The following is a 13002-nucleotide window of genomic DNA, read 5'->3' as shown; positions in this document are numbered from 1 at the left end:
TTACATTTTTCTCCCATGGCTCCATGATCCAGAATCCTTTGTGGCCCCTAAACCAGAATATATTCCATTGTTTCAACCAAAAAGCCTAACTTGAACCACAAAAACAAATGAAGTTCACATGTACATATGTACTTTGTGAACAGTCCTATTGAGTTTCAAAGAACTAGGCAGAAGTGCTTAGAAGTTAAGAGATGTTTCAATTAATTGTGTTACATATACGGTTCTATGTATACAAAATTAATATTAACAAATAATTAAAATATAAATTTAAACAATACATATGGATTGTTATTGAAAGTGTCATCAATTGCACATAAATACATATACATTTTGTTGTACATTGTCCCAATCTCCAGCAGACTTCTTGGTAACCCACGAAGTTAAATCTGGAGTTGTGAGAACTTCTGGAGTTGTGAGAACTTCTTGTCTATTGGATGAAATGAAAAATGAGAACCAGGAGGCCCAGATTCCATTTCTGGCACTTTCACTGACTCACTTTGTAATAATTACAGAGGTGAGATGGTTTCCATATTGTTTCTAGAGCCCTGTGCGGATATCCTGTATCCACAAAAATGAGCTGCAGATATCCACATTCAAAGATACAGATACCCACAGAAAAAGTGCAGACAGGGTATGTCTACAGTTGCATCCTCTTTCGAGAGAGGGATGCAAATGAAGACATTCAAAATTGCAAATGAAGTCAGGATTTAAATATCCCATGCTCCATTTTCATATTCATTTTATGGTGCTATTTCGAAATAGCGCTATTTCGAAATAACAGACTCTGTTAAGACTTCTCTCAAAATAACTGGTAAACCTCATTGTATGAGGAATAAGGGTTATTTCGAGAGAAGGGTTTTCTCTCGAAATAACCGTGTCTTAACAGCATCTGTTATTTCGAAATAGCGCCATAAAGCCAATATGCAAATGAAGGGCGGGATATTTAAATCCCAGCTTCATTTGCAGTTTCGAATGTCTTCATTTGCATCCCTGTCTCAAAAGAGGGTGTAAGTGTAGACATACCCCATAGCTGCAAATTCGCTAGTCTCCCCTTCTATAAACCTGTGATAAGAGCTCGAAGTAAAGGACTTGAAAGGACCTAGTTAAGTCATCTAGTCCAGTGGCTCTTGATGTTTCCAGACTACTCCCTTCAGGAGGAGGATTTGTCTTATTTACCCTGAGTTTCACCTCACTAAAAATGACTTGCTTACAAAATCAGACAATAATACAAGTATTATAGAATACTATTACTGAAAAATTGCCCACTTTATCATTTTTTACATATAATTACAGGTGACCAGCCGACTTACGACCCCCTGCATTTACAACCTTTTTTCATGCAATATAGCTCCTACCCCGCCCCCCCCACTTACATCCGCAACTCGCATTTACAACAGTGTACGACACTGACTGGCGGCGTTTAATATATTTAAAAGGCAGAGCCGCAGGAGGGTTAACCCTGCTGTGGCTCTGCAGTTTTCTTCTGCTTATTGACTAATCAAGTAGCTGATGGAAATTCTATCAACTACTCAATTAGCTGATTAAATGCAATTTAACATCCCTAGTTGAGAACCACTGATCTAGTCCAATACCCTCTACTGAGGCTGGATTAAGTATTATTCTAGAACTAGTGGTAGGCAACCTGTGACTCATCAGGGTTCCAGGTGTGGCCCACAGCAGGGGTGACAGATTCTGCAGGCTTCTGTCCTCGTACCAGTATTACTGAAGTGACACACACGTAAAACAAGGGCATGTGAAGTGTGATGCATGCTGATTGCACACAACATTGACTATGAGAGCCATGCACTCCCTCTGCATCAAAATGCTGCTATAGTTCAATCTAGTTCAATCATCATGTAAAATCTAGATTCATAAATGCAGTTAGTTTTTAACTAGTTTTATTGCAGTTAGCAAACAAAACTAACCTATCCTGGGAGACCATCTTGATTGCAACTGTCTTGCAGCCCTCTGAGACAAAGGAGGGCAACTCAAGTGTCCCATTTGGTTGCCCATCACTGTTCCAGACCATCATAGACAGGCCTTTATCTAACGTGTTCTTAAAAACCACCAATGACAGAGATTTCATAACCTTCCTAGGCAATTTGTTCCAATAGGTAGCTATCCTCACTAGGGATGTGAAGGACAAGTTAACTAGTCGCTCTCCCTTTGCTGCCTCTATCACAAAGAGGTAGCAAGTGGGGAGGAGGAAGCAGTGACGCTATCACAGGACCTAACCAAATCAGCCACACCATCACGGGTTCATTCACCTGCACATCTACTAATGTAATATACGCCATCGTGTGCCAGCAATATACTTCTGCTATATACATCAGCCAAACTGGACAGTCCCTACGTAAAAGAATAAATGGACACAAATCAGATATCAGGAATGGTAATATACAAAAACCTGTAGGATAACACTTCAATCTCCCTGGACACGCAATAGCAGACTTAAAAGGTAGCCATCCTGCAAGAAAAAAACTTCAAGAACAGACTTCAATAAGAAACTGCTGAGCTACAGTTCATCTGCAAATTTGACAACAGCAGTTTAGGATTAAACAAAGACTGTGAATGGCTACCTGACTACAAGAGGAGTTTCTCCTCTCTTGGTGTTCACACTTCCATATCAGCTGCATGGGCCTCATACTCCATGACTGAATTGACCTCGTTATCTCTAGCCTTACTCTTGATTGTTACTCTTTTCTTATGCCTGTATATTTATACCTGCCTCTGGAATTTCCACTACATGCATCTGACGAAGTGGGTCTTTGCCCACGAAAGCTTATGCTCCAATAAATCTGTTAGTCTATAAGGTGTCACAGGATTCCTGTCGCTTATCCATCACAGTGGTATCTGAAAATTGCTATGCCCTGTGACACTGCTTCCAACTCTCTGACCACAGGAGCTACATCTGAGTAGTAAAGATATATTATATGTACTGCAGTGATACATCACAGGACTGTTGATAACTATGTACAAAGTTATACAGTAATTCTTCATTTAACACCATAGATGCATTTCTGAAAATGTTCCTGCTAAGCAAAAACGTGCTATGCGGGGTCAATTTTCCCAGTAAAAATAATGGAAAAGTTGGGGGTTGCGTTTCAGGTGGTGGTAGCAGAGTAAATTTTTTGTTGGTACTGGGTCATCAACGTCAACATTAGATATCTAGCAACACAAGATAACAAGCAACACAAGTCCCCGCAGTTTGTTAAAACACAAAGATAAACACGTAAGTGAGCAGAGGAGCGCTGTGACCATGTGTATTCATCTGCTCATGCATACCACCACTTTATTTTCACCAATTTATACCGCCGCACGAAGTAGTCTGCCACTTGATTATTTTTGTGTTATTTTGGGGACAGTAATGTTATTCAAAATACATTCCCCCCAAAAATCATGCTATTGCAAAAACGTGTTAAGCGAGCACGTGTTAAACGAGTAATTACTGTAATTTATGCAAAGTATTTTTTTGAAAAGGGTCATAAATCCTCATGCTTCAGGGATTTTACTTGGGCTATTGTCTACACTGCCCATGTTACTGCACTGCTGCCATAGTATAGTCGTTATATTTTATTCCCCAGGGAGAGCTCTCTTGGCGATAAAAAAGTATCCCAAGCCCCAGGTAGTAACTTATCACTGGAAATGACTCCCAAAGATAAAACACTGTCTATACTGACACTTTTCAGCATGCTGGAACAGTGGTTTTGTCATACCTCTTAACAACTAAAGTTTTGGTGCTAAAAGGGCAGTGTAGACACAGCGGGACCGATTGCTAGGAATGAGGCTGAGCCTTTCACAGGGAGGGAGAGGGCTCCCTATCCCCCACCTCCCTATCCTTGAAAGGGAAACCTCTGAACTGTCATTCATGTTAAAATTCGACACTTGCCAACAAGGACTTAACAAGTCTTTGAACTTTCTCACCCATTACCAAGACAGTTTCCCCAATTATCACCTGTAATACCATTAACTCACAAACATCCCACTCTCCCTACCTTTAATATCAGCAATTCACAGACACTTACCTTCCTTCCTCCCCCTTCCCACCCCCCCCCCCGCATCCCCCTTCTGTTCTGCAATATGATTTGTCCTTTTCATATTTGTTCATTTTTTTTAATTGTATCCTTTAGTATATATGGTTGTGACTACTTTCTTCCACTATTTGATCTGAGGAAGTGGGTCTGGCCCACGAAAGCTCATCATCTAATAAACCAGGGGTGTCCAAACTTTTTTCAAAGAGGGCCAGATTTGAAGAAGTGAACATGCGTGAGGGCCGTCCCTGCACTCTCAGCCCCAAGGCGGAGGGCCCGCGGGGTCGGAGGCGGGCGGAGAGCGCAGGGCAGGCCGGCCTCACGGCGGCCTGGGCCTATTTGAAATCATGGGATGGTGGGCGGGCGAAGCCGAGCGGGGGATCGGGGCTGCGGACGTGCCCTACAGGGCAGGCTCTAGGACCGCGGAGGCCATGGGCGGTGGCGGCGCGGCCGGAAGCGGCGCGCTGGGCGCGCCAGTTCAAAAGAGCACCGGGGAGCCAGGAGAGGGGGAGGAAGCGGGGGCCGTATTAAACCGGAACACGGGCCGCAATTGGCCCGCGGGCCGGACTTTGGACATGCCTGTAATAAACCATCTTGTTAGTCTTTAAAGTGCTACATTGTCCTGCATTTTGCTTCAACTACCCCAGACTAACACGGCTACATTTCTCTCCCTATCCTAGTGTCTCACGCCTTCCTCTGAGGGGGAGGGGGTGATTATCCAGCCTGGCAATACCCAGGAGTGAGCAAACCTGTTACTGGCACAGCCAGGCGGGACACCCCCCTCTCTGCAGGGCGCGAGCCGCAGATTAGCCCCGGGGCACTGCAGAGCCGACACGGGTCACTGAGAGGCGCCGCCCTGCCAACATGGGGCAGGAGTTAGGGAGGCTTTCGAGCGGGGCTAACGGCACAGCCCCGTGCGAACGGCCATTCGCAGCCTCGCAGGGCGACGTCCCGCCCGCCAGACGGCGCGGCAGGCGGCCCCCCCCCCGCGTGAGGGCCGCGAACCCCGGCTCCGCCCGCACCTGTGCCCCGCCTCCAGCTCGGCGCAGAGGCCCGGCTCCAGCTGCAGCAGGCAGCACTCGGCGGCGCTGGCGCGCGGGCTGAAGCTGAGGCAGTGCACGGGCGGCAGCAGCTCCGCCGGCTTCAGCTTCGCGATGTGCAGCGTGGCCTCCACCTCCTCGCGGCTCCGCATCCTGCACGGGGGGGGCACGCGGCACACGGCTCGAAAAGCGCGCCAGAGCACGGCAGCTCTCTTCCTCCTCCCCCGCGCGGAGCCTCGAGGGAGCGAGAGCCCAGCCCAGGCGAGTCACGTGACCCCTCGCACGGGAGAAGGCGCCGGGAGCCCCGCCACAGTGACCGGTAGAGGGGGCAGCGGCGAGCGCGAGCGGGGAAGGGCTAGGGCGCGTGCGCGCCGTATGGATCCTCGCGTTTCTGTCATTCACGCGCTGATAGTCCCCCTCCCCGTCCCCTGTAGGCGCGAGGGTTGGGCTGTGAGGAAGCAACGCGAGAGGAGCTTCCCTCATCCTGCTGCCCCCTTCCCTCAGTTTTCCCCGTTGGATGCCGGGCTGCACAATCAAAGAGGCGCCTCGCTGCGCAGCTGTTTTCAACAGCCGGCTGCCACTCGCTGTGCAAGCTGGGCAGGGAGGGGAAAACTCCCTGCGCTGTCCCCGCTCCCGCGCACAATCTCCAAGCTCCCATTGGCCAGTGTTCAGCCAATAGGAACTGAGACGCTTTACGGAACGCAGGGACAGCGAGTGAAGCCGCCCCCTTTCCTGTGCTGGAGCAGAGCCCGGTGGAGCGGCCAACAAGCAGGGAGCTTGCAGGGCTGCTGGGTGGGAGATGCTTAGGTAAGTGCATCCCAGCCAGAGCCTGCCTCTGCCCTCCCCCAACTACCTGCCCCAGGCCACCACCCAGACCCTCTGTATTCCCACCTCCTTTAGGTCACCACTTCCTCCCAGACCCTGCATCCCCTCCTGTACCCCTCCTTCAGGCCAGAATTATTTGCTGTGCAAGTACCCCTACCTAACCCTGCACCTCATTCCCCTGCCCTGCATCACCACCCAAACTCACTGCACCTCCTATCTCCCCTTCTCCCAGGTCACAATTCCTTCCCAGACTAAAGGCACCTGGTGGCTGAGAGTTTACCCAGTGGAAAAAGAGAAGAGAAGGCATGGCTTTCAAAGGTAGGGATGTAACATCTCATTTAATCAGTTAACTAGTTAAATGTTCTAGTTAACCAATTAAATGGGAGCATGGGTGAGGGCTGCTCTGGCCAAGCTGGGCTTACTATGGGCAGGGTCTGCTCCAGCTGGGCCAAAGCACTCCACACACAAGAGGGGTGGGGTGCTTTGGTCAGGCTGGGCTGCTGCAGACGGAGCCTGCTGTGGCTGGGCTAGGGCACCCTTTGGTCACAGCATGGAAGGCTGGTTGGGCCAGCTGGTGTCCTGCTGCGTGCAGGGGACTTCTTAGACCAGACTGGAGCACCCCATGTCCACAGCATGGCAGCTTCCCTCCCCATCTGCAGTGAGCAGAAGGCTGTTCCAGCCCAGCCAGTTCACAGCTTGACCAGTAACTGGCAAGATACTTACTGGTTAACCGCTACTGTTCCTATTACAAGGAAAGATCTGTCATGGTAGGGAGCTGTGTGTCTGCAGCTAAACGGTGGTGGCAAGTGGCCCAGAAAAAGGGGAGCGCTCCACTTTTGGTAAGAGGGTCTGGGAGATGGGTTCTGGATCTGGATCCCGATCCCAATCCCCAAGCTGCCCATCTGTCATTCAAGTTTCAAAGGAAGTGCTGAGTCTGGACCCCTACTATGAGGTGACTCTCTTAGCCTCTTGGGAGCAGAGCCTGGGAGATTAATGAGAACCTCATTGATCCACTAGTGTCAGATATTGAACTGGCAGCACCTGACAAAGCTAAGATCATTTATTTGAGACAGGAAGGTAGAAATCATCAGGAGTCTGTAAAGCCCGGTCTTCACTAAACGGAAGATCAATCTGCCGTGATCAATCTTCCGGAGTTTGATTTAGCAAGTCTAGTTAAGACTCACTAAATGGAACTTACAGGGTGCCCCTGCTGGCAGTCAATATTCCTGCTTGTGTGAGGAATAAGGAAGCCAACTGGAGCATTTGCTCCCCTTGGCCTCCTGTTGTGGTGACAGCAGGAAAACTTTAAACAAGGTATGTTGTTGACTCCAGCTACATAATTAACATAGCTGAACTTGTGTATCTTGATTCAACTTTTCTTTTGGGCTGTGTCTACACTGGAGGCTTCTTGCGCAGAGCGTCCACACTGCCCTCCCGCTTTTGCGCAAAGAAATTTACACTACGGCATGGTAAGAGAGGGCTTCTTACGCAAGAGCTACGTTCCTTTTTAACAGGTATAAGCCCTCTTGCGCAGGAGCTCAGTGGCCATCAGGGCTGTCTTGTGCAAGAGAGCATCCACATTGCCATGGGCGCTCTTGTGCAAAAGTACAGCTCACACATGGCAGTGTGGACATTTTTTTGTGCAAGACCCCTTGCAGAAGAACCCTTGCACAAGATGTTCTTGCGCAAGAAGCCTCCAGTGTAGACATAGCATTAGTGTAGTCCTGGCTTAAGTGCATGTAATTATGCTGATATGTCACACAAGAGAAGAGGGAAGGAATGCCTCAACACGGGAGGGATGTGCATTTCCATTACTCCCCGAATCCTCAAAGAAGAATTTAATCTGGCATATTTTACTGATGAAAAAGAAAAACCTGTAGCTGAATGAACACTTTGGTACACAAAGGATTTTAAATACTCTCAGCTACCATTATCACCTGGGAACTCTGATCAATTCAAGCTTCACAGAGTGGCAAAATCCACCTCTCTTTCTCAGAACAGCCACCTGGTTTTGTCTTATGTGATCAGTTATGGTTTGCTAACTGTAACTTTTTAATCACATTTGTTAGATTTAATATTGTAACTATATTGTTTGGCTCCCCTTGTATGATTACTCCCTGAAAATAAATTACTTTCATGTTAAACTGGTTGCCTCTCTCTCTTTCTCTCTCTTTCCAAACACTTCTTCTGTAGGTGTTTTTTGCTACCCATTTCCTCTGCAGCAGTGCTCCTTAAACTAAACTAAAGATTCCTGCAGCGCCCCAAAATCCTCTGGGGCTTGCTCATCAAGTGGGTTATCAGCAGAATGGTTGTGGTGTGAAAGTGGGATAGAAATGTGCTGAACCTGGGGGCATATGAGGGTGGCACCTTAAAGTGTTTAGCCCAGTTTGCTGAGGCCAAAGACGTATGTGGTTAAGAGCTTAAAACTGCTGTTCAACCCAGCCTGTTGACTCCAAGTCATATAAGGGATCACCTTGTGAGTACTGGTTAACTGGTCCTCTCAGATGTGCTCTGTTAGGGTGCATCTACACAACAGGGCTTAGCTCAATTTGCGTAGCTTATTTCAAATAGCTTATTTCAAAACTGGGAGGATCTACACAGCACTTATTTCAGAATAAGCACTCTTCCTCTGACTTCCCTTATTCCTTGTACAATGAGGATTTCAAGAGTAGTGTAGCTGGTTGTGACATATCTTAAGTTGAATTTCTACAGCGTCCCCACTGTGGGAGGATGACGAGAGAAACTCTGCCATTGACTTTCCTTACTTCCTGCGAACCTGTGGAGTGCTGGGGTCAACAGGGCACCAAAATACCTCCAGCTGGACAGTATTTTGACATTATTTCAAAATAACTGCAGTGTACACGCAGACTGTTATTTTGAAATAATGTTGCTGTGTAGATGTACCCTTAGTGTGAATGAGTGTGTGTGTCTGTCTGTGTGCGTGCGTGCGCATCTGATTCCAGAGCAAGAAGAACCCTGGGGAACTTTGATCCTGAAGAATAGCTCCACATTGGGAGGGAATTTGCAGAAGAGAGAACTAAAGCTTCGTGTGAAAACACAAGTGACACAAACAGTACATTTAATAGAATTATCAATCCCGTGCACTCCCTGAAGAGTAACCCTAATAATGATCACTATTGGTATTTCCATCTCTGCAATTCTAATTTTCCAGTCTGGAAAAAGAAAGTTCCTGCTTGCAGCTTTCTGAAGAGGCACGAGCTCCTAAAGATGAGTACATCATGCACCTTTCCTGACCATCCCAGATGGATGTCGGTAAAACAGTCCTTGTGATCCACCCTTGTGATCCTGCAGCACCGCCAAGAAGTACACCTTGGGGTTTATGTACTCCTTGGCAAGGTAGTCAGGAGCCAAGATGGAGAGGTGTGTTCTATCACCCCACTGCAGTTAGGGAACCCCATCATGGCAAAGCTCTTCACTCTGACAGCCACATTTCCCAGAATCACTACCCTCTGTAGCAGAAGGGTATTGATTGCTTTGGCTACTTGTATAATAGTACCCCAGCACTGTAGATTTTCCCACTCCAAATTGACTCCTAACTTACTGGTAGCTATCTGGCTTTGCAAGCTTCCACAGGGCAATTGCCACATGCTTCTCCACTGTCCAGAAATATAATCTACGCTATCATGTGCCGAAAGTGTCCGTCTGCTATGTACATTGGACAAACATCTGAGACACTTCGCCAAAGGATTAATGCCCACAAAACAGATATCAGACAAGATCACAAAGAGAAAACAGTTTCTTGCCACTTTAACCAGAAAGGACACTCTCTAAATGACTTAGCCACCTGCATTCTGCTACAAAGACCTTTTACATCTGCACTTGAAAGGGAATCCTCTGAACTGTCATTCATGTTAAAATTCGACACTTACCAACAAGGACTTAACAAGTCTTTGAACTTTCTCACCCATTACCAAGACAGTTTCCCCAATTATCACCTGTATACCATTAACTCACAAACATCCCACTCTCCCTACCTTTAATATCAGCAATTCACAGACACTTACCTTCCTTCCTCCCCCTTCCCACCCCCCCGCATCCCCCTTCTGTTCTGCAATGTGATTTGTCCTTTTCATATTTGTTCATTTTTTTTAAATTGTATCCTTTGGTATATATGGTTGTGACTACTTTCTTCCACTATTTGATCTGAGGAAGTGGGTCTGGCCCATGAAAGCTCATCATCTAATAAACCATCTTGTTAGTCTTTAAAGTGCTACATTGTCCTGCATTTTGCTCCACTGTCAGAGTGAGTCTCATTCGGGTGTCTCTGTGTTTCAGGGCAGGGGAAAGCCATTCACAAAGTTCTGTCAAAATGGCCTTGCTCATTCAGACGTTTTGCAGCCACTGCTGATCGTCCCATATCTGCAGTCTCATGCAGTTCCACCAGTCTGTGCTTGTCTGATGGCTCAAGAAATGGCGTTTCACTGTTTCCAGAGGATCAAATGCCAGCTGCATTTCCATACCTTGCTCAACGCAAGGGCTTGCCTGAAGAGCATGCCTATGGCTCCTTAAGATTCCTCCTCATCCTCTTCCTGGAGTGATGTGCATACACTTTCAACATACTCCTCCATTAGCTGCACCAAGGTACACATCAACGTCACAATGTTTTGATGTACAATGCAAATCATGAGGGGGGTCATGCTCACCCTGCTATGGTGTCTGAGTGGGTAACCAGAGCCAAAAAGTGCGTGAAAAGACCATTTCCCATTGATCTCAAGCAAGGGGCAAAGGAGTAAATGAGTGCATTATGGGGCATTGACAACATGAACACAGAACCACCTGCTGCACAGTTTTGATCCCAGTGTGCATTGGGAGCATAATCCAGAATGCAAAGCAATGCAGGCACTATGGGATAGCTACCCACAGTACATGACTCACAAAGTCGATGGCAATCTCCCTACTGGGGACACGCTACTTTCAAACTATGTTCAATTCTTGTGCACAGTGGGGACATGGACCTGTGACCTTCAATCGGGTGGTAAGAAATCAACCTTAATAAATTTGACCTTATCTCATAGATAAGTGGCCTAAGACATACTGGCTAACTATTCTGTGGGTGTTACTCAAGGAGCCAACATTTGAAATACAGATGCAGAGCTAATGCACATTATCAAGTACACAAATGATACATGCACATAAATAGTATAATCATAACCAGACATACCCTAGCACCATTACTTCTGAGCTGCTGCTGTTGGTGGTACAGAAGCAAGGTGGGGGATCATACCACATCATGCCACCCTTATTCCTTTGCTTCTTCCTATGGCAGCACTGCCTTTGGAGCTAGTTGGCCAGTGAGCAGCTACTGCTATCCAGTCATCCAACTCTTAAGGCAGTGGTACCATGAGAAGTGTGGAAGTAAGGGCAGCAATACCCATACCCTGCCACCCTTGCTGCTATACTTCTGCTGGTGGTAGTACAGAATTTGACCAGCAACACCATACCCTGCCACCCTTCCATGTTTTTACTGGTGGCAGTGCAGAAGTAAAGGCAGCAATACTACACCATATTACTCAGTGACTTCTACACTGCTGTTTGTGGCAGCTCTGCCTTTAGAGTTGAGAAGCTGTCTAGTGGTCACAGCTCTCCAGTCATTCAGCTGTCATGGCAGCACACATGTAAAGGTGGCATGGAGAGCGGCAGCTGGTGAGTTCATGTGTGCGATGTGAAAGGACTATTTTTGAATCCATTCCCGTCCCATAGGGTGGATGGCAGGATTGAAAGTATAGTCCCTTGCAGTCTAGTAGGGGATGCAATTAGGCTGGTAAAATGCCTCTGGAAAACCATGTATCTTGCCCAGATCCACTAATGAACAGCAGCTATGACAAGATCTTGGAGATCAGACATTGCATGACTATAAGGCCATGGGAAAGCTTCCACAAAGCCAGTAAACAGCAGTAAAATTAAAGTTTTGTATAGAAAAGATTTGTGGTAGAAAATTCTGTCAAGGTGCATTAGTAAAGAACTTGACTCAGTGCCTTCATAGTAAACAAACATTTTTTTAAAAATGTATGAGTAAAGATTTACTAGCATATTCTGCTTCATTTTATATTGTTGTTATTATTTTATCTCTGTATTATGCATCTCACCAAAGCCTGTAGTCAATATTCCATCACTGGAATTTTTTAATCAACACTAGATGCTCTAAGTCAGGAGTGGTGAACTTTTTGGGGTTGGGGGCTGCTGACCCACAGAAAAATCATTTGGCGGGCAGGGGCTTCAGGGAGGCGGTGTTGGGGCTGGAGTGCCAGCTTGGGCTCCCCAATGCTGGCAGAGGCCCTAAGCCAGGGGTGCCCAAACTTTTTTCAAAGAGGGCCAGATTTGATGAAGTGAACATGCGTGAGGGCCGACCATTTTGCCTGACATTCTTTGAACCATTAAAATTAAATGCAAATTAACTATTTTATGCAAAATTTATTGCAAACAGCATACTTTTCATTTCGTCACATGGATGACAAATCTAAACAGGTGTTAAATCACTCTGCCTTTCATATCTGAAGGCCAGATGAAAAAAAAATCCAGGAAGCTGAAATATATGTCAGGAACATTGTAAAGTACATTACATATTATTGGTAATAAAGGTTGTCTGTCAACTTTTAAGTTAAAAAAATATGAACAGGAACATAACACCAAGTATACATGTAGTGTCCAAATATATTTATAACTGATTTAGACCAACTGACATTAACTGAGATTTTACAATGTATTCATCTCAATACATATGGATTCGTTGGGGGCCATAAAAGATAGATATTGCCAAATTACCTGTGGGGCCGTATTAAACCGGAACACGGGCCGCAATTGGCCCGCGGGCCGGACTTTGGACATGCCTGCCCTAAGCCTTGGGGACCAGATTCAGGCAACCCAGGGGACATATCTGGTCCCCAGGTCTTAGATTCCTCACTCCTGCTCTAAGGTGCTACAGGACTACTCATTGTTTTTAAAGTTACAGACTAACATGGCTCTCTCTCAAACATTTAAATGTTTGTCATATGGGGAGGCAATCTCTCTGCCCTGTTAACAAGAGTCTGACTTTTTTGTTTTAATTCTAAAGTCACATGAATGTTGAAGAGCAGGGAGTGCGCAAA

General features: G+C 46.4%; 1 protein-coding gene and 1 long non-coding RNA gene across 4 annotated transcripts in view; one reads left to right on the top strand and one right to left on the bottom strand.

The window, feature by feature from the left end:
- Positions 1-5406, bottom strand: part of DSCC1 (DNA replication and sister chromatid cohesion 1) — a 24032-nt gene extending 18626 nt beyond the window's left edge. For 2 of the 3 annotated variants that reach the window (XM_075920182.1, XM_075920183.1), the window contains exon 1: positions 5054-5406. In XM_075920182.1, the coding sequence (XP_075776297.1) occupies positions 5054-5223 (170 nt within the window). In that variant the 5' untranslated portion in view covers positions 5224-5406. Of the gene's footprint in view, positions 1-4780; positions 4979-5053 lie in introns of those variants that run through there. The other variant, XM_075920184.1, reaches the window with a different exon arrangement.
- LOC142826953 (uncharacterized) lies at positions 5394-13002 on the top strand. Its single transcript, XR_012901244.1, has 3 exons — positions 5394-5878; positions 6129-6214; positions 10193-13002. It is a non-coding gene; the product is annotated as an uncharacterized LOC142826953 (long non-coding RNA).

The sequence above is a fragment of the Pelodiscus sinensis genome, chromosome 2, assembly GCF_049634645.1.
Source record: "Pelodiscus sinensis isolate JC-2024 chromosome 2, ASM4963464v1, whole genome shotgun sequence".
NCBI classification, from domain to species: Eukaryota; Metazoa; Chordata; order Testudines; family Trionychidae; genus Pelodiscus; species Pelodiscus sinensis.
The sequence above is the reverse complement of the archived record's forward strand: the minus strand, read 5'-3'. Positions and strand labels throughout refer to the sequence as shown.